Source organism: Mya arenaria, chromosome 15 (assembly GCF_026914265.1).
Source record: "Mya arenaria isolate MELC-2E11 chromosome 15, ASM2691426v1".
In the NCBI taxonomy this organism is placed as follows: domain Eukaryota; kingdom Metazoa; phylum Mollusca; class Bivalvia; order Myida; family Myidae; genus Mya; species Mya arenaria.
In genome coordinates, this window is record NC_069136.1 from 32,329,514 (window position 1) to 32,352,222 (window position 22,709).

The following is a 22,709-nucleotide window of genomic DNA, read 5'->3' on the forward strand; positions in this document are numbered from 1 at the left end:
ATGTCTTCATGAATTTTAACTGTTCATAAAAATCCTGCTTCATAAAGGATCAGCTATCAAACATGTAGTGAAAATTAACTATTAACTTGCAACAGTGTTACGGAATGCAAAAACTTTTGCAAGCCATGCACACTATTATGTTTTAGTACACCGGATAGGCATTTCCGTCGAATTCAGCGCTGCTGGAAAACTTCACCTAGCACCCCCCCATGCCAGATGAGTCACGCGCTGTGACGTAACACTTTTTTGTTGTTCTTTTACACTATTAGTGTATCCATAATTATAAGATTCAATAAATGAGTTCCATAAACATTAACTTTACAAAACTATATCTTCAAAAACAAGAGCGGTCAAAGACAGCTATATCCCCCGCCTCATGGGGCATTTTCGGTAACGAAAGTCAATCAATGCGGTAAGGGTAGTTTCTCAGGAACATAAGAAATGCGTAAAATTAAGAAAGGGCAATAACTCTTTCAAATAAGGTCAAATTGCAAAAGCCTGACAATATGCGCTGTATCACTTTATAGTCATAAATGTAAGTGGAGTTGAGAAGAAACCAATTTTAAATGTAAAATAAGCAAAGGGCAATAACTCTTTCAAAAATGGTCAAATCAGGAAAACCCGACAATATGCGCTGCTTCACTTTAAGATCATCAATCTGTGAAAGTTTGGTAGAAATCACATCAAAAACGTAAGAGCAGTTACAAAGAAACCAATTTTAAAGGTAAAATAAGCAAAGGGCAATAACTCTTTAAAAAAATAGTCCAATCTGGAAAGCCCAACAAAATGCCCTGCTTCACTTTATGATAATCAATCTGTGAAAGTTTGGAAGAAATCGCATGAAAAACGTAAGAGCAGTTGCGAAGAAATCAATTTTAAATGTATAATAAGCAAAGGGCAATAACTCTTTCAAAAATGGTCAAAGCAGGAAAGCCCGACAATATGCGCTGCTTCACTTTAAGATCATCAATCTGTGAAAGTTTGGTAGAAATCACATGAAAAACATAAGAGCACTTACAAAGAAACCAATTTTAAAGGTAAAATAAGCAAAGGGCAATAACTCTTTAAAAAATAGTCGAATCAGAAAAGCCCGACAATATGCGCTGCTTCACTTTATGATAATCAATTTGTGAAAGTTTGGTAGAAATCGCATGAAAAACGTAAGAGGAGATGTGAAGAAACCAATTTTAAATGTAAAATAAACAAAGGGCAAAAGCTCTTTCAAAAATGGTCAAATCAGGAAAGCCTGACAATATGCGCTGCTTCACTTTATGATCATCAATCTGTGAAAGTTTGGTAGAAATCACATGAAAAACGTAAGAGCAGTTACAAAGAAACCAATTTTAAATGTAAAATAAGCACACGGCAATAACTCTTTCAAAAATGGTCAAAGCAGGAAAGCCTGACAATATGCGCTGCTTCACTTTATGATCATCAATCTGTGAAAGTTTGGTAGAAATCGCATGAAAAACGTAAGAGCAGTTACAAAGAAACCAATTTTATATGTAAAATAAGCAAAGGGCAATAACTCTTTTAAAAATAGTCAAATCGGGAAAGCCTGACAGTATGCGCTGCTTCACTTTATGATCATCAATCTGTGAAAGTTTGGTAGAAATCGCATGAAAAACGTAAGAGGAGTTGCGAAGAAACCAATTTTAAATGTAAAATAAGCAAAGGGCAATAACTCTTTCAAAAATGGTCGAATTGGGAAAGCCCGACAATATGCGCTGCTTCACTTCATGATCATCAATCTGTGAGAGTTTGGTAGAAATCGCATGAGAAATGTAAGAGGAGAAGCAAAGACATGAATGTGGGCCGGACACACGCACGCACGCACGCACGCACGCACGCACGCACGCACGCACGCACTGAAGGAACTTCTTTATGCAGTAAATAAAAATTACTGCGCGCCATGTGAAGTCAGCTAACATCATCGCTCGCGCTTTTTGATGAAATGTACAAAAATGCGCTTTCCTATTTTTTTCACAAAAAAATGTAATTCAAGGTATGCTAGATTATGCGAGGTACTTTACCTATAATGAGTATCCATTCCGGAGAGAAAAATCTGACCCTCTGGCACACTGCGAAGCCGGTAACTCGGCAAGACTGATAACCTGGCAACGCAGGTGCCCTTGGATTGGATTTTTCTATCCGGAACGGATATTATTAATCTTTATAAATGTTTACACATATAAGCATGCTATGAATTTTTTTTACATACACCTGAAATTATCTCTTGCACATCATGATAGCGGCTTTTTAAGCATTGATGTCAGTGTCACATTTTAGAACATTTTTCCTTAAAAAACATCTCAATATTTGCAAAACTGTGTGCATTCTGCAACAATTTTACAAAGATCACATAACTGATGAAACATTTTACTATAATATTACTATCAAAGAAAAAAGATCACATAGATTTATAGATACAAAACTCAAAAGTAGGTCATTTCCAAAACCAAGAGGGCCTATAAGTATCTATCAAGTGTTTCCAGTCCGGATCGAAAAATCCGACCCGAGGGCAGTAAGCCGGTAATGAGGCATGCCGATTTATTGGCCATGCAGCGTGCCTAAGGGTCGGACTTTTCTATCCGGATCGGAAACACATGATTGATATTTTTTCTTGCATATCTAAAATGATCAATTTGTGAAAAAAAATTAAGTAGAAAACACAATTTTGTACATTTCACCAAAAAGCATGTGCGACATTGTTTACTGACGTCATGAAATGTTTCCTCTAAAAATCAAGTTTTTACTATTATTTATTGTCCATTTAAATTAAAAGTTTTGCAAACTTATATATTTGATTGCGCTTGATTGAAATGGCATAATTTACTTTTTATAAACCATACAATAAAAGAAATCAGAAGTGGCCCATTGTTGCGCGTGACTAATCTCACATGGGGGTGTGAGACGGGTTTTTCCAGCAATGGTCACATGACCGGAAACACATGTCTTGTATGCAAGAAAAGATATAGGGAATATTATTGAGTTTGGTTTATAAACACGATACATGTTTACTCACAGACCGAGACGTATTAAGTTCTTGGAGGCAAGTGTTCTTTAGATATTGAGGGGTAACCGTTTCTGAACCTTAAGGTCACGGTACCTTGACCTTTGCCTACTGATCTCAAAATCAATAGGAATCATCTACTAGTCATGACCGACTAGCATACCAAGTTTGAAGTTCCTGGGTGCAAGCATTCTTTATTTATTGAGTGGAAACAAAGTGTGACGTACAGACTGTCAGACTGACTGACTAATGGACTGATAAAACAAGAGGCCCAAAAGGGCCTATGCTCTACTGGCATGGCTTTTGTGGTCATATCAATCCAGAGCATGTATGTATGGGTAAAAGGCAACAGACATATACTTTATGTTCTGTGTTTGGGTTACCTGAAAACGTAGCACGTTCAACATCTGAGCCCAGAAAGTATTGTAAGCAGATTAGTTGCATGAACTATTCAAATACGTGCCAAGTAAAAGTCATCTGACAAAAAAAAATGCTTTCAAAACTGTACTCATAGTAAAAATTTCTGTAGTTTTAAAAGTTAAAAAAAGTTGGTCAAAAGGTCAAAGTCAAGGGCATCCTAGGACAACATTGATCAATTTGAACAAACATTCACAATCAATTGTGCAGAGATGGATGCACGAACACACAAAAAGATTTTCAAACCTTTCCAGATTTATGTTTACCAAACCTGTGAACCCTGGGTGTGGCCAGTAATGACACCAGGTGCATAACTTAAACATTCACAACCAATTTTGTTAAGCTGAATGCGCAAACTACAGAACTTAAAGCTAAAAAATGGCCTTTGGGCTTTCAACAAGAACAAGGCAGAGTAATTCACAAAATCAACTGCAGAAGCAAAAAGCAAATTGTCTCTCAAAATCCTAGACTTGCAAATTGTCTCCCTTAACTCTAGACTTGAATTTACATGTACTTGTAAACTTGGCTAAAAATAGAATCGCTCATGCAGACCTGGCTAAAAATAGAAAGCCTTTCTTTAAAACTTTCATGGCCCATAATCTAGGCATTTATGGGCGGATCTGGCTGCTTTTCGAAAGGAACCGAGCTCTAATGGATATCTAGATACTGTACAAGTTTCATCGCGATACAATCAAAACTGAAGACTGTATCGTGTTCACAAGCTATTGTTTACAGACGCACGAACGCACGACCGCACGGACACACGGATGCACATACTACGTACACATTACCATCGCATAAGCTCTTCTGGCCTTTGGCCAGTAGAGCTAAAAATCAATAGGGGTCATCTACTAGTCATGACCAACTTGCATACCAAGTATGAAGTTCCTGGGTGCAAGCGTTCTTTACTTACTGAGCGGTAACCGTTTCTTCATCTCAAGGCCATGGCGACCTTGACTTTTGACCTAGTGATCTCAAAATCAAAAGAGTTCATCTACTAGTCATGATCAATTAGCATACAACGTATCAAGTTCCTGGGTGCAAGCGTTCTTTAATTATTGAGCGGAAACCATTTTTAAGCTAAAGGTCACTGCCTACATATCGTTTTTTACCTGAAGGTTACCTTGACCTTTAACCTTTTGATCTCAAAATTAATAGGGGTCATGATCAACTAGCATACCAAGTATGAAGTTCCTGGACCCAAAGGATCTGTAGTTATTGAGTGTAAACCGTTTCTTTACTTCAAGGTCACAGCGACCTAGACCTTTGACCTAGTGATCTCAAAATCAATAGGGGTTATCTACTAGTCATGACCAATTAGCATACCAAGTATGAAGTTCCTGAGTGCAAGCATTCTTTAGTTATTGAGCAGAAACCATTTTTAAGCTTAAGGTTACTACCAACATATCATTTTTTACCTGAAGGTAACCTTGACCTTTGACCTAGTGACCCCAAAATCAATTGGGGTCATCTACTAGTCATGACCAACTAGCATACCAAGTATGATGTTCCTTGGTCTAAGTGTTCTATAGTTATTGAGCAGAAACGAAGTGTGATGTACTGACTGACTGACAGACTGATGGACTGACGGACAGAGCAAAAACAATATGTCTCCCCATGAATAAGGGGGACATAATAAGTCTCTAGGAAACTTGTGACCTCCGGGGATGGCCAGTAATGACCCAATGGGCATAATTTGAACAAACATTCAAACAATTGTGCTGAGATGAATGCGCGAAAACACAAAAAGATTTTCAAACATTTCCCAATTTAAGTTTACCAAATCTGTGAACCCTGGGGCGTGGCCAGTAATGACCCCAGGGGCATAAGTTGAACAAACATTCACAACCAATTTTGCTTAGATGAATACGCAAACTACAGACACTTAGAGCTAAAAAAAGGACTTTGGCCTTTCAACAAGAACAAGGCAGAGTAATTCACAAATTCAACTGCAGAACCAAAAAGCATGTTGTCTCCGTTTAATCCTAAACTTTACTTTACATGTAAACTTGGTTAAAAATAGAATTCACACATGCAGACTTGGCTAAAACTAGGTTAGCTAAAAATAGGATTTTTTTAAACTTTCAAGGCCCATTATCTGGGCATGCATCCATGGGCATGCACCAAGCTCTGATGGATATCTAATTACTGTACAAGTTTTATCAAGATACAAACAAAACTGAAGACTGTATTGTTATCACAAGCAATTGTTTACAGACGCACTGATGGACGCACATACATGTACGAGGTACACATAACCATCGCATAAAAACCGAACTTGTTTTACGAGTATACACTAATCGTCATTTCCTGTAGACGTAAAGCGGCCATTTTTAACAAAGTAAGTAATAAATAGCCGACAGAACAAGGTTTTGACGGAAGAAGTAAATACAAAAGGAAAGTGGGAAAAACATGCATCAAAGTTATTTTTTAATTAAAAAAGAACATGGGTGTTGTAGACAGTCATCATTTACAGTGTACCAACACAAAGCGCTTATTTGTGGACCTAATTTGTGTGGTTTGCCGTGGACATCTCGCTTGTGATTCATCATGTATAAAGCGTCAACCCTCCGGCTACCTATAAGCTGTTTGAGAGGATGGTAATACTTTTTTACAGTATATTATAAACATGCTGTAGAATGTTAAATAGTAACCATAATCAGGTTTAATAACATATTGATCGTTGCATGTACCACCAAAATGAAACATGAAAAACATCTTTTAAATTCAATCAGCTGTTTAATGTTTTATGTTTCTGTTTTTAGGTTGCAGAACAACTTATCTACGGGAATAGCACACGTATAAGGAAATTCAAACAAACAAGCGACATTTTTTAACTTGACCTCAAAACAACAACTCATGTATGTAAAACATTTCCAAAAATATATGTTTTTTATATAACTGCATTTTGAAATGACCCTTAAATCGAAACAATGAACGGCCTCTGAAGTTCATGAAAATGCATACATTAAATTATTTCTACTGTTTAATGGCACATCTTGAATTTCAGAGTCTAGTACAAGAAAGCGCCGTTTAGATCAATTAAGTATTTAAATAAATGTTCAATACAGTATTGATGAAATAATCATCAAAATGTTGTTCAGGTGTCAACCTTTTGTTCCTGAAGGGACGAATAATGTTTTTTTTTGTTTTTTTTTATAGAATTAAACATTTCATGCTTAAAATGAGGACATATTTTTCGAAATTACACGTATGCAATGTAATTGTCACTAACAACATGTCTTTTTAAAAAATATTCATCAATATGTGATTTCTTTTTACATTCCGATGATATTGCATTGCACCAGAAACTCAACTAGACTCTGTTGCCGTTTCGTTAATCGTATGCTGTGATTATACTGGTGTTGTTTCCCGTGACAAATCATGCGATATTTTTAGCAATATAATAGTTACAGTCAAATACTTTGATTTATGTTTTGGTCTATGTTTTTCTATTATATAATTATGTACATGTGTTCTTTGTTGATAGGAGAAAAATTATTATCATTATTGATTTTCGTCATGTTTGATTTTATCCCTATGTATTCCTCAAGTTCCTATGATGTAAATAAATGATATAAACAGTTTATAACCTTGATGTATGAATGAATTGTGTATCTGTATTTGGATTTTAGTGCTATAAGTATACTAGAAAAGTATACATTTATATAGGAAATGAATGAACATGTGTGTAAAATATCATGATAGAGAATATATAGATATTTTAATTCCTTTCTGATTTATTTGATAAAAAAACATATTGTTTTGCAATCACTTTATGCATGTGTCAATACTAAAATAAACAAAAATATGTATAATATAATGAAAACTACAGGGACAAGCCCATTAGTTGAACAGTAAAAAATAGGCCCTGTTAAGGGGTACACGTCAAGGACCCAAACAACAATGAACTAGAGTCACAAACATTGTTACACCACTTCGTAAATCATAATTTTCACTTTTTGTTTTATTACTGAATTTTACATGGAATGACACGTGCCTGGAAAACTGTACAACAATGTACAATAATGTGATGCCTGCATTAAAATTAAGCACGGCTAAAATAGCATATTTATACATACATAGTTTAGTCACACATGGCATTCCAGAGTGTTTATGTGGATTTTTTTAATTTAATCCACACACATGCATAATATTATTGAAATAATAAAAACATTTCGCAACGTTGCCTTACAAACATCTTTTTAAGCATTGTACTTTTTAAATATTTTGGAAAACCTTTTTCTACTACTGTAGTACAAAATTGCTGTTTTAGAAATATCAAATACTAGCCGTGGCGTATTTATGAGGAAAACAACAGACATAAATATCGAGTTACTACAAAAGTTAAAACTGCCATAGGGTACCCATGCATGCACATGTGGTATAATTCCAAGATTAATCATAGCATTAAACGTCTCCGGCAATTTTGAAATACATATACCTGAAATGTTTGTACTAGAACTACTAGAGTGTATTAATGCATAATATTATCCTTTATGTACCTAACAGATTGTTAAAAGAAGTAATTCCTACCTACAAAACTCGCCTATAGTAGTTTTATAAACATTAAAAAGTAGCCAATACCGAAGATGAAAATTACCACAACCTACATATCACAGGATTACCATTGCGCTGTTTTGCATGTGCGTTTACCTACTGATGATGGTCTTCAATTAAATTACTACAACACACGTCTACGGTTATTCCTACATTTGTTCAAAATTCATCATATCCGTAGTGTATCAATGAGAGTTTTGTATTTTTCCGAAGTCAACCAGAGCGTAGTTATGCCGATATGTCATATTTATTAATAAGTGAATATTTAAATTGCCGTTACATAATAAAAACAATAAAATGCATTTTATTGTATTAATGTGTCTATTAAAGGGTTTAAGTAAAAGGAAAAATGTACATTTTTACTAGAACATTACCTAATTAGGGATAATGTATATGTCACTTATTCGTGAAATGCAAACTTGATTTATAAGGGTGTTATGTTATATAATTTTATGTATTATATAATGTTTGTAATTAAAATTTTTAATTGTGTTATAAATTTGTACTGTTTAGAAATTGATAAACATTTTACCCAATTGCTAACGCATTTTAATCGTTAGATTTAAGTCTCTGCTTTTAGCAAAACATGTACAAGATTATAAAAATAAGCGGTATTCCCACGCTGTACGATAGCGGTAATCAGAAGCCGAAAATTTGAGTACGGTTTACACTGCTGTGGTAGTTCACCGGTGAATGATAGAGGTAATGGGGACACCCGATTTTAGGGTCTGCATTAGGCGGCTATGGTAGCGGAAAGGATATAGTCAGTTGAGTCAACTATACATTTGTGACAAGGTTTTGTCACATAATATTTGTTTTATGTATGTGTGTGTTTACTATAATTTAGAGTTAGTTTTGTTTCAGTTTTTATGTCTCTATGTTTTAGTATATTTGATATATTCTTTGATTATCAATAATATCTGTATATATTACTATTAAATGCACATTTTATTTTAACCAAATTTGCACATTTGATGTTTACCATATTTGACAATGTAATTGATTTTCATTGTTGTATATCTTCTTTAGCTATTTGTATACAAGGTAAACAATTATAAAACAGTTGACAATAAGCAACATTAGACTACCTTTGTCACTGTAAAGTAATAAACCAATATCAAAGTTTTTACAATAAAACCTAATAAGAAAATCATGGCTAGTAACCTTTGAAATACAATTTAAAAGAGATTTTTATGACATTTTCGTTTCAACTTGCTATGTTAACTACATAAGCAACAGAACATGTACCATCAAGATGGGTCAGTTGTTGAGGTGCCATGGATACTGTTTTATGGCAACCAAGCAGTATATAAGGGAACAACAATCTTGTCCCTTATCATACTGCTACTTTTAGTCTTCTTCAAATAAACTTCAACAACTGGACATCTTGTACTTTTTACAGGTAAGAACTATTTTGTTGTATTTTTCTTTTAAACATTTCTTATTTGATTTGATAAAAATCGTTGACTTATTTTCTATGTAATATTTTATTTAATGCTTTTTAGTGATTATTTGATTTGTAAATAACTTGAATATATAATTATGTCAAAGATACATTTTTCATTTAATTCAAGTATATTGTAATTACTTAGCATGTTTTCCTCATTTGGTACTCTCATATATCAAGCGAGTTTTCCCCATGAAGTTATCACTTTATGTTAATAATGAATTGAAAGTTTTCATGTTTTAGATATTGAAACATTTATATTGTATTGTATATAGATCATACTGCTACTTTTAGACTTCTTCAAATAAACTTCAAGTGTGCAAATTTGGTTAAAATAAAATGTGCATTTAATAGTAATATATACAGATATTATTGATAATCAAAGAATATATCAAATATACTAAAACATAGAGACATAAAAACTGAAACAAAACTAACTCTAAATTATAGTAAACACACACATACATAAAACAAATATTATGTGAGGTACCTTGCTGATGGATGGATTGCCTAAAATGCCATGGGTACCTTGCTGATGGATGGAATGCCTAAAATGCCATGGGTACCTCGCTGATAGATGATTACATTCATTACTTAGCCTACAGTATAGATGCCAAAACTGAATCCCATTTAGTCAGTTGAGTTAACTGTTCATTTCAACGTGCTCTCATTGCCTAGCATGCAGAATAGATGACAAAACTGGATCCAATATAGCCAGTTGCGCCAACTGTTCATTTCAACGTGCGCTTATTGCCTAGCCTACAGAAGGCTGATGCCAAAACTGGATCCCATATTGTCAGTTGCTTCAACTTTTCATTACAACGTGCGCTCATTGCCTAGCCTACATTACAGATGCCAAAACATGATCCCATATAGTCAGTTGAGTCAACTGTTCATTTCAACGTGCATTCATTGCTTAGCCTACAATAGAGATGCAAAAACTGAATCCCATAAAGTCAGTTGTGTCAACTGCTCATCTCAACATGCATTCATTGCTTAGCCTACAATAGAGATGCCAAAACTGAATCCCATAAAGTCAGTTGCGTCAACTGCTCATCTCAACGTGCATTCATTGCTTAAAGCCTACAATAGAGATGCCAAAACTGAATCCCATAAAGTCAGTTGTGTCAACTGCTCATCTCAACGTGCATTCATTGCTTAGCCTACAATAGAGATGCCAAAACTGAATCCCATAAAGTCAGTTGCGTCAACTGCTCATCTCAACGTGCATTCATTGCTTAAAGCCTACAATAGAGATGCCAAAACTGAATCCCATAAAGTCAGTTGCATCAACTGCTCATCTCAACGTGCATTCATTGCTTAGCCTACAGTATAGATGCCAAAACTGAATCCCATTTAGTCAGTTGAGTTAACTGTTCACTTCAACGTGCTTTCATTGCTTAGCCTACAATAGAGATGCAAAAACTGAATCCCATAAAGTCAGTTGCGTCAACTGCTCATCTCAACGTGCATTCATTGCTGAGCCTACAGTATAGATGCCAAAACTGAATCCCATAAAGTCAGTTGAGTTAACTGTTCACTTCAACGTGCATTCATTGCTTAGCCTACAATAGAGATGCAAAAACTGAATCCCATAAAGTCAGTTGCGTCAACTGCTCATCTCAACGTGCATTCATTGCTGAGCCTACAGTATAGATGCCAAAACTGAATCCCATAAAGTCAGTTGCGTCAACTGCTCATCTCAACGTGCATTCATTGCTTAGCCTACAATAGAGATGCCAAAACTGAATCCCATAAAGTCAGTTGCGTCAACTGCTCATCTCAACGTGCATTCATTGCTTAAAGCCTACAATAGAGATGCCAAAACTGAATCCCATAAAGTCAGTTGCGTCAACTGCTCATCTCAACGTGCATTCATTGCTGAGCCTACAGTATAGATGCCAAAACTGAATCCCATTTAGTCAGTTGAGTTAACTGTTCACTTCAACGTGCATTCATTGCTTAGCCTACAATAGAGATGCAAAAACTGAATCCCATAAAGTCATTTGCGTCAACTGCTCATCTCAACGTGCATTCATTGCTTAGCCTACAATAGAGATGCCAAAACTGAATCCCATAAAGTCAGTTGCGTCAACTGCTCATCTCAACGTGCATTCATTGCTTAAAGCCTACAATAGAGATGCCAAAACTGAATCCCATAAAGTCAGTTGTGTCAACTGCTCATCTCAACGTGCATTCATTGCTTAAAGCCTACAATAGAGATGCCAAAACTGAATCCCATAAAGTCAGTTGCGTCAACTGCTCATCTCAACGTGCATTCATTGCTTAGCCTACAATAGAGATGCCAAAACTGAATCCCATAAAGTCAGTTGCGTCAACTGCTCATCTCAACGTGCATTCATTGCTGAGCCTACAGTATAGATGCCAAAACTGAATCCCATTTAGTCAGTTGAGTTAACTGTTCAATGTGCATTCATTGCCTAGCATGCAGTAGAGATGCCAAAACTGGATCCCATATAGTAATTATATACCCATTAACTGCATATTACCAAAACTGAATCCCTTTAATCAATTGTCTGATTATACATTTATCAGGTTATAAAAACCAGTTCCCATATACAATGTAGTACGGATTTTCTTTTTTCCAAAACTGGATCCCTTTTAGTCAACTCTTCATTTCAATATAGTAATCATTAGTAATCACAGCTAAGATATAATCAAAACCGCATCCAATATAGTTATCAATTATACCCATAGAAAGCTTTAAACCATTATGTAGCAAATAAGTCATTTTACGACATTATTGGCGCCGCACTGAAGTGCGCGCCTATTATGGAATGGGAATTTATTTCAGTTAGTGGTAGGAGCGGTTTTTAAGTTGATTGACAGTTGGGTTTTACTGTTATTTTATTATGATTAAAAATGCAAATGGATGGCGATTGCATGGGTGTTAAAAATGCTATTTATTGTTGAATAGATTGTCTTTAATTTATCTTCAAAACATTATATCGGAAGAACGACAAATAAGTTTAATAAATGTTCCCGATTCGTTTACGTTTTCCGATTGGTTACCTGTAATATCATGTGCCGGAAATGTAAACATTCGGAGCTCCTTGGCCATTATTTTCGAGGAGTTCCGAATGAAATGTAAAATGTGTTGACCGGTTATTTTAAGAATGGGAATAATTATGTTTTATGTTGTTTTGTTATGTTTACTGCATTGATAAACCATGAGGTAAGCTGTTTTCTTTAATTTAATCGATATTGGAATTAAATGTTCACCTAACTTTATTAGTTAATGTGTTGAAGGTGACATTAGTAAAATTTTATTACGATTGCCCCCGAGTTGTTTTATTTTTAGAACACTACACATACCGGATGTTGCTATTTTTAGAACCAGTAGGTATTTCCCCGCTATTCATAGGTCAATAATGGACTTTCTACATCGTAGAAGTTGGAAACTCGTAGATGTTTTCTCATGAATATACGTTTAAAATAAGTAAATACTAAAAGTGCACACTGACAGTTGATTACGATACATCTAACAAATTGAGTCATTGCAGTTAAACATGGAATATAAGTGAATTATACGCGTAAGAGAAGATTTTCTGTCGAAAAAACGAATGTCAACAATCAGCATGGAACTGGGATATTCATATAAGTATCCTTGAGTAGTTGTGTACATTTATGTGTTCAAAAATGTTTGTTTTTTAATTTATCTTTGGAATTCTCAAATCATTTTTATTTGCTAAATGTTAACACAGTGTGTTAATATTTTTACATACGTACTATAAATATACATGTTACATACTTGACATCTACTTATAATGCACCAGTCAATTGTAACCACAGCCCCCCAGGTCCGAGGAATAGCTGGGACTTTGACTTTCGGTCCAGCCAACCCCGGGTAAAATCCTCGTCCTGCGGGGACGAACTGATGGTCAAATCCCCGCCATATGCCCTAGTACCCCAGGGAGCCTAGGTAAGGCAGATTCCCTGCTATTTTTTGCTCAAAGACAAAACCACCGCATTCACCCGGCACTGCGAGGCCACCTGAAAGGTAAAAACACAGCCCATTTCCCCGGCTATCCCCGGCATATCCCCAGACCTGGGGGGCCGTGGTTACAATTGACTGGTGCATTATGTACATGTTACATATTTTTAAATGTACTTATGTACATCATTTATGTATATATGAGTATGTAATCTTTTATTTGATTGTTTTATCTTAGAAAAATATTAGATTTAAAATTTTGTTTAAAAATGATGTGTTTTGGTAACCATATGTGACCTATTTCTAACATACCATAATACATGAACATACCCATTATTTGTTTACAAACTGCATATTTTCAAAATAAACCTGTAAGAAAAGATGTACATGGTTTCAGGCTGGAAGCCACCACAGCTTGGACACAAGCGACATTCATTTGCTTGGTGTAGGTCTCGTTGAACGCCATACTGTTGTGAATCATTATCAACCAAATGCACAACAACTACACATTTGTGCCTACCAACCATTACTCTTGGCTCAAACGGATATTAGTGCAGAATGAATAATTAATACATGTGCATTTGTATTTTACAGTTGTAGTTTCTGTTGGTTGATAATCAAAAGTCTAATTTCTTTCAGGCAGAAAAATGACTGAATATTACTATTATATGAAGAATTCCAGCCTGCATTAAATACTTTGTTGGATCATTGTGACAGATTTGACATCCATGTCTATTTACAAGGCAGTCACATCTGATAGAGATGATGTGAGTATTTCATATAAAACATATTTGAGTTGGTGTTTGTTGTATTATAAACTCACTGTATTCTATAATCCAGTGGTGGTGATGGTGGTGGTGGTGGTGATGGTGGTGATGGTGGTGATGGTGATGATGATGATGAATTTCATTGATAAATTTAGTAATTTTCTTTATATTATATATACATGTATGTATCAGCTTGTTTTTTGTTTTTTTTTAAATAATGTTGAGAAATATTAAACTGTTTATATTTTGTTTTGTATATATGTATGGCAGTATTATTATCTATACTAAATACTGTAATTAGTTAGAAAGTACTTTTTTTCTTTTACAGCACTAAACATTCTAGATGGGTAAAGAACCTGAAGGGGCATGAAAACCAAATCAGCATTGACGCAGCATTTAGTAATTATCATCTGTGCACACACTACAAGTACAAACGCATGGGAACAAACCAAACACCAAATGTTGAAGAGTGAAGAATTATTGTGAAAAATTCTAAATGTTAGAATACCATTGACTAAATAAAACAAATAGACATTACCAACAGAGACTGTTTACATGTTATAATATTAAAAAGACATTAGTTGAGAACTTTCACTCTGACATTTTTGGAGGGGCATTACCGCCTTCTTAGTGTTCTTGTTTCTTTACATATTTTAATTTAAAAGTACATTGATTCATTTATTTGAATGATTACATTTTATGAAGTCCAATTAAGCTTTATCAATTTTTACAAGAAAAAGGTTGATTTTTAAGCATTTTATTAGTTATAAAAATGTATAGTTACATGACATTATGTATATTTTCTTCAAAACTGAACGGTAAACTATCATAAATTGTCCTTTAAATTGTTCATTAGACATCATAGAAAATATTTAAAATGATTTCAGCATGTTGTCTTATTATTAACTATTTTTTATGAATTTATAAAACTGCTATATATTTTCAAACATCGAAATACTGCTCTGTTCCGAAGACTCACAAGATCAATCAAAATGATTTTTCCATGTGTATCAATAATATGTTCGGTTGAACTTAATTTTTCTGTAAACTGAAGTATATTTTACCAGAAACTGTTGTGTTTATTTCATCTCTGATAATGTGAAAAAAAAATCAAATATAGACAAAATATTTTTAATTCATGGTAAAAAATCTTCAAAATTTGGATAAAAGTCCCATAGTGTTCCATGATAATGTTGTCAGTAAAAGCTTTATAAAAGTGTGTATTACTTATACCTTAATTCAGTTTAAATAATTATGGCCTTTAAGGATTTTTGTTTTCATATAGATTTCATGTTATATTGAGCTTTGTCAATTTTTTTGTTGATTTGTATTATGTACAATTACTACTTCTATTTCCTAACTTATTTTTTTTTGTCTCATTAGTCAAATTGAATTGTTAGATATTTAAGTGAAAAAAAACACACACTATTTTTAAAGATGCACTCTTTCTCCCAAATAAGACTTATCACAATTAATATTATTGTTTTGATTTTTTTGAAATGGGTTGATAAATGTCAACAACAATGTTTCTAATGAAGGATCTTGAGTTCAATTTGCTAATATGAATGAACATAAAACATGGTATTTCTGCCTTACTAAATAAAACAAGAGATGTTAGTGAAACATTTATGCCCCCTTGGGAGCCAAATTGTTAGTAGGATTTGGACACTTAAATAAAACACTTAAATAAAATATGGACAATCAGAAAACCTTTTTTCAGCTTACAGTCACACTGACCTTGACCTTTGACCCACTGACCTCAAAATCAATAGGGTTCATCTGCTGGTCATGACCAATAAGCCTACCTAGTATGAGGTCCCTGGGTCAAAGCGTTCTCAAGTTATTGATCGGAAACCGTTTTTCATGTTAAGGTCACACTGACCTTGACCTTTGACCCACTGACCTCAAAATCAATAGGGTTCATCTGCTGGTCATGACCAATACACCTACCAAGTATGAGGTTCCTGGGTCAAAGCGTTCTCAAGTTATTGATCGGAAACCGTTTTTCATGTAAAGGTCACACTGACCTTGACCTTTGACCCACTGACCTCAAAATCAATAGGGTTCATCTGCTGGTGATGACCAATACACATACCAAGTATGAGGTCCCTCGGTCAAAGCGTTCTCAAGTTATTGATCGGAAACCATTTGGTATTCCGACCGACCGACAGACAGACAGACCGACCGACCGACCGACCGACCGACATGTGCAAAACAATATACCCCACTTTTTTCAAAAGGGGGCATAACAATAACTACTTACTAAATATTTCAGTAAATGCATTATTTAGTAAGTAGTTATTGTTTTATCAGTCCATTTGATGTGTGTTATAAATACAATTATATGTATTGATTTCAAATAAGAGTTTCACTTTAAAGATGCTCATTTAAAGATAATGAACAGACACACAAAAAATAGACACATTTGATACTAATTATATGAATGATTATTGTTTAGGTGACCTCTGATTTGTTTTGGAGATATTCATAAATGGGTGTTATTCTTTGTTGTCTTCAGTTTCTTATACATTTAAGGATTTTTATAATTGCTTTTCTGGTATATATTACAATGTTATTTAAGGCAAATGACTACACACTTTAAACTAGACACATTTGATACTAATGATATAAATGATTATTGTTTACATGTACTCTGATTTGTTATGAAGATATTCATTAAGGGGTGTTCTTCATGTTATTATACATTTTGGACTTGATATAGTATTGCTTTTCTGGTATATATTCATTTAATGCACAAAGAAATTATTTTAAGTGTTCAGTATCACTTCCACACATTGTTTACTAATATTTTTTTGCATATTTGGCCTATTTATGCTTATATGTGCATTGTTGTATTTCAAAACCTTTTATGAAAAATAGAAACAGTATTATTTCTTTCGTACATAGTCTGATACATATTCAGTTTGAATGCGTTATTTTTTATCATATTTGAAAATTTTGCCATTGTCCAATAAGACACATGCTGTTTTTGTGTTAATATCATTATCAACTAAAAACATCCATTTTCAACTCTTCTTTACCATGTAAATGGAGAAGTTAACATTATAACTCCATTGACCAGATTTTTATGCAATTTTACATTACATTTTAGTATTATTAAACAGCTTAAAACAAGGCATGTTATGTTATAAATGCATTTCATCTAGTAAACAATGTTCACTTTTTATATATCACTTCAATAATTATGTTCTATTTATGTTTGCAACTTTCAGACGAAATGATAATGTTTATTAAAGTATTAAAAAAATATTAATTTGTTATTTCATATCACTTCTTCATGATGAATGAGGTAACTTATTCTTCCCTACAAGTTGTCCTTCCAGCATGGTGACGTTGCCACCTCCCCCTATATGATTAGAACTGCAGTGTACATGAACAATAACTCTTATTTCAGCGTATTGCAAGAGTTATTCCTTTTGTACCTTTTCCTGTCCGGAGCATAACTAGAAAACTACTTTTTTTGGAATTTCATTACACATCATTCAATGGTATTTAGCACAACGAGAGGAAGTGCAGTGCACAATGTATAGCTGTATTTCAGCTAATTACATAATTATTGCCCTTTGCCGCTTTTTCTTGACCAGAGCATTACTTTAAAACTACTAACGGTATTGAAATAAAACTTGGTATATGGGTAGGTGGCAATGCCAAAAAGTACAGGGCACAAGCACCATAATTCTGTCGTGTTCATTAATGTACCCCACCCCTAATGAAATGTTCAACTTGAAACTCTTCAATTTCAATGCTTTTGCCTATGTTGTCAAGCAGAATACTACACATATTTTGAGAATTTCATGGATGCGGTTCAATGCACAATGATATGCTTGTTGGCCTTGACATTCCTTGTTTTTCAACATATAACAAATGCATAAACTATTAAATGGCGCCCTTTGATGCTTTGCATCAATGGTCTTTCTTATCTATTTTTGAATCCCCTCTATCATTTAATAATGAGAAAACATTTCCCATATAACCTCCACCCAATGATGTAATATCCGGGTCATGGTGAAAGGTGGATTTTCATTGGTTGAACTATATTTTTTTTATCCAATCAGAGAGCATGTAACAAATTAGTTCTTTACATTGTCTTAAAAACATGTGTCATTGTCAACAAAAGGTTTAACAAAACAAACAATTAAGCTCAAGGTTAATTTTTCAAAACTCGGCAGTTTTGTTGCAACCAAGGGAGATTACTGCGTATGAGGTTTACAAACATAAAGGAGATTGTAATAGTAACCTTCATCTATTTTTGATATCAATCAGAACACCTCGGCCTGTATCTATCTCGGAGATGGCCGAGTTGTTATGATTGAGTTGGTATTTGAAATCAAAATTTTCAAAATGATAAGTACGGCTATTATAATTTAAGGTTTCATTATCAATTAAAGTGTAAAGTTTTATAAAATTTTCATATTTTATCATGCAACGTCGAAACTATTGAGAGCATTGTTCTGCAATTTATGAACTAGTTGGAATATTTCTAAAGTAATATCAAATATAGTCGGTGCCCTTCTGGGCGCCGACTAATAATTTAAAATTGACAGTAAATTATTCAGTGCAGAAAGGATTAAAATTACAAATAGACAATGCTGTTCTTTGTCATGCCTCACCTACATGTTTATATAGTTGACATTGACCTTCATTGCCAATATCGGAAAATGACAGAACTGAGAAGTGAAACTGAAAGTAAACATCTGGGTGAAATGACCAAGTATTTATTTATTATAATGATGGTGTTTTTACTTTTTGATGAATGCCGAAGGAAACATGTTGATGAAATTTTACAAAATTCATTCATTTGTTTTTTGATCAATTGCATACGAGTCAGACTATTTGCAAATTGGAAGAAATTAAAAATATTGATATATTCATTCCATTCTCTCTATGAGTCTGAAAGTGATTGTTTTTAATAGACAGCAGATTGTGTATCCAATTTAAGAGGAAAGTAAGCCCATTAAATTGTCTCTGAAATTTTTGAGAACTTGTTAATCAAACAATTGACTATTTCAAAGAGTTAAAACAAGGGATTAAACAATGTAAGGTGTTATAACGGAGTCAGTGCATATTATGTTGAAAATACCCATGTTATTCATTATAGTATTATATAAATTATATCCTTTGTAATTATATATGAAGAATTTCCCAATTTTGCCAATATTGACAGGAAAATTCCCAATCTCAAGGGTATAGGTTATATTCCCAAAATACCGGAAAAAAACCCTGGTCTAGATAGACTGGAAGACTAGTGTTCTCTTCTTCATGCTTATCCTCATGGTTCTTTGAAGAACATGAGAACCATGTTCCTGAATATTTACATGCTTCTGGAGCGTGAGTCAAGTTAGATAGTTTAACATATTTTAAAGTTGACAGGTTTTACTGTTGTTTTGGTCACGCTATTTTTACCAACACGAAAGTAGTTCCGAGATTACACACGGTACCGTGCATGATACGGAATAAGAAAACGTCAGTATCATGGTACGGATTTTTCAATAAGCCATGCTGTATTTTCACTGTCGGATATGGAAAAGGAATTTGATAGGCATATAATAAGGTCTTATATTGCTCACCTTATTAAAATGATCAACATGTCAGTGGCCATTATGGATGTTGCTTCTTGCCTAGGAATTAATTGATTGCAGAAATATTTGATGGTTGATAAGTAGGTCGGTCCTTGTACAGTGAAATCAATAATATTTCTACGGAAGTCAAGACATTGTCAACTGGTTGTTTCCAGGGACAATGTGTAAGATGGCTATGGAAATCAATGGTTGCTTGAAGAAAGTTTTTGGTTGAAATGGAGGTAGTTAGCTGTAGTTAGTAAGGAAGCCATTGGTCTAAGGGGAGATACCATTGCAAGGAAGTACCCAATAGCTATTATTCTTATTAAGGTACACAACTTCACATTGCCTTTTATCAATGTTCCAAGTTTAATTCAATTCCATTTAGTTTAGAGATCTGAACACGATAAAATGGGTTGAGGAAAAATAATAAGAATAACTAAAAAGGAAATATTGGCCGTTCAAGGATGGAAAAATAAATAGACAGCATGACTAACTCTTCAAAGACATCACAAATTGGTCCTCCAATTTAGAAAAATACATTGAACTCATTGTTGCTATTACCACTAAATCCTTCTATACACAATACCTTGATATTTTGCTGATCCCTTAAAAAACCACGGCTGAACATCACTGTCTGTTCCATATCCATTAAGATCATGGAGATAATCTGAAACATACAAGATATGTAAGAGGTTCAAGAGGGACAACTTAGTAAAGTTATATGTAAACTTACAAAAAGATTTAATACAGACAATATGTTCATACCGTGTATGTAGTTTTTCATGCGATTACTTCTTGCAATCTTCTTTAATGAGCGACCTGCATATGTAGCAAGTGTTGGGTCAGCCCCAAAGGAGAGAAACAGGCGGAAAACTTCCAAGTGATCATTCTCAACCGCATCGTGGATAGGACTGCAAGTTGAATAAATGGTACAACACATATTGATACAACAATATGCTTTTCCAAGGAATGTTATTATACATAAACGAGGAAACCTTCACTTTTCAACTATGTTGCCACAACAAAAAAACGCTCCTCGTATGTGGCTTAGTTTGTGTGGTTAGTTGGCAGTTATTTTATTACTATCAAACCTGTATTAAGTGGCCACTGTTGGAAATAGGTCAAATTGGCTGCTTTACTACCAATAATACAACTATATTTTATTGATCACACGCCTGACGTCACAGGGATGGTTCAGAATCGTGTCAAAATGTCGGCCATGTTGGATAAACAAAAAATTGTCTGGATTATATAAACAATTTCAGTGATTGTCTGAGTGATATATTTAAGCTATATACCTAACTTGGTAATATCACGTGATAACATGGACTAGCCAATCACGCATAAGGAATGAATTCTACTAGGTAGACATAACCAGTAATCTTTTAAAATGGAAAAATACGAAATAACTGCTAAACTTAACGCCAAAGTCGTATAATTGCGACAACTAGGCTGACCTCAAAGTCGCATATTTGCGACAAACGATAGGGTAGTGTTTTCGCTATTAATACGCACATATATTATTACAGAGCCTAGTGATTTCTACTTTTGATTCAGAATGAGGCTTTTTCCTGTTACTTCCGCATTTTCAAATAATTTTTCATGTAAAATTGAACAAATTACAGTCTTCTAAAGTGAATTAAAATCGCAGAGCGGTCTAGGCAATTCAAGATCGCTTCCAGGAAAAGAAAGCGGGCTTATACTTGCAAGTTAGTGCTAAATACGATCTTAAATGACAGTGATAGTGATATTCCAGACATCGAAATTGGATTTGGATATGTCAAATGAAAGTTTGGATGACGATATTAGTGAGAAAACTGTTTCAAATCAGTCATCCAGACCACAAACACCTTTTAGGTTAGTTAGAATAATGCTTTTTTTCTGTTATTATTGATGTTTTATCCCCATGAAAATGTCAAATATACCATAAAAAAAGTAAGAAGCACTTGGCAGCTAAGTAATTCAATATAATATAAATAAAAGAAGACTAGATTAAAACAAGAGGCCCAAAAGGGCCTATGCTCTACTGGCATGGCTTTTGTGGTCATATCAATCCAGAGCATGTATGTATGGGTAAAAGGCAACAGACATATAGTTTAAGTTTTGTGTTTGGGTTACCTGAAAACGTAGCACGTTCAACATCTGAGCCCAGAAAGTATTGTAAGCAGATTAGTTGCATGAACTATTTTAATATGTGCCAAGTAAAAGTAATCTGACAAAAAAAAAAAATGCTTTCAAAACTACTCATAGTAAAAATTTCTGTAGTTTTAAAAGTTAAAAAAAGTTGGTCAAAAGGTCAAAGTCAAGGGCATCCTAGGACAACATTGATCAATTTGAACAAACATTCACAATCAATTGTGCTGAGATGGATGCACGAACACACAAAAAGATTTTGTTTTGTTTACCAAGTCAAGTCAAGTCAAAATTTTATTAGCATTATTCAAATTGAACATTGCCAAAAACATATATACAAGATGGCATTTAATGATATCAGTATAACATCAAAAGAGAAAAGTATGTTTTATAATATCATGGTATAATAGAATTTATACAATTAAGCATTTCTTCTATCTGTAGCAAACGATATATATGTTGCTATGTTATTTAACAGCTTAACATTGTCAGTACTTAACAAAGTATTAAATTTGGTCATGTTTGGCCATTGACAATAATATCTTGGTAAATATTTGACACGAAGGTCTCTATACTTTGGGCATATCAAAAGAAAATGATACTACCAAACCTGTGAACCCTGGGTGTGGCCAGTAATGACACCAGGTGCATAACTTAAACATTCACAACCAATTTTGTTAAAACGTATGTGCAAACTACAGAACTTAAAGCTAAAAAATGGCGTTTTGGGCTTTCAACAAGAACAAGGCAGAGTAATTCACAAAATCAACTGCAGAAGCAATCAAAGCGCTGAAAGCGCTGAGGAACAGTGGCAATGAGATAGTAAGCAATTTAT

At 34.0% G+C, this 22,709-nt stretch overlaps 1 protein-coding gene across 3 annotated transcripts in view; it reads right to left on the reverse strand.

The window, feature by feature from the left end:
- The window catches only part of LOC128220107 (uncharacterized), a 131,082-nt gene that overhangs the window by 22,937 nt on the left and 85,436 nt on the right, over positions 1-22,709 (reverse strand). Inside the window, exons 9-11 of one of the 3 annotated variants that reach the window (XR_008258721.1) lie at positions 20,507-20,652; positions 20,328-20,408; positions 5,937-6,015 (exon numbers count right to left, since the gene is read on the reverse strand). Coding sequence is in view for 1 of the 3 variants with exons in the window: in XM_052928371.1 (XP_052784331.1) it covers positions 20,328-20,408; positions 20,507-20,652 (227 nt within the window). In the remaining 2 variants the exon portion in view is untranslated. Of the gene's footprint in view, positions 1-5,911; positions 6,016-20,327; positions 20,409-20,506; positions 20,653-22,709 lie in introns of all 3 variants that reach the window. The other 2 variants (XR_008258720.1, XM_052928371.1) reach the window with 2 other exon arrangements.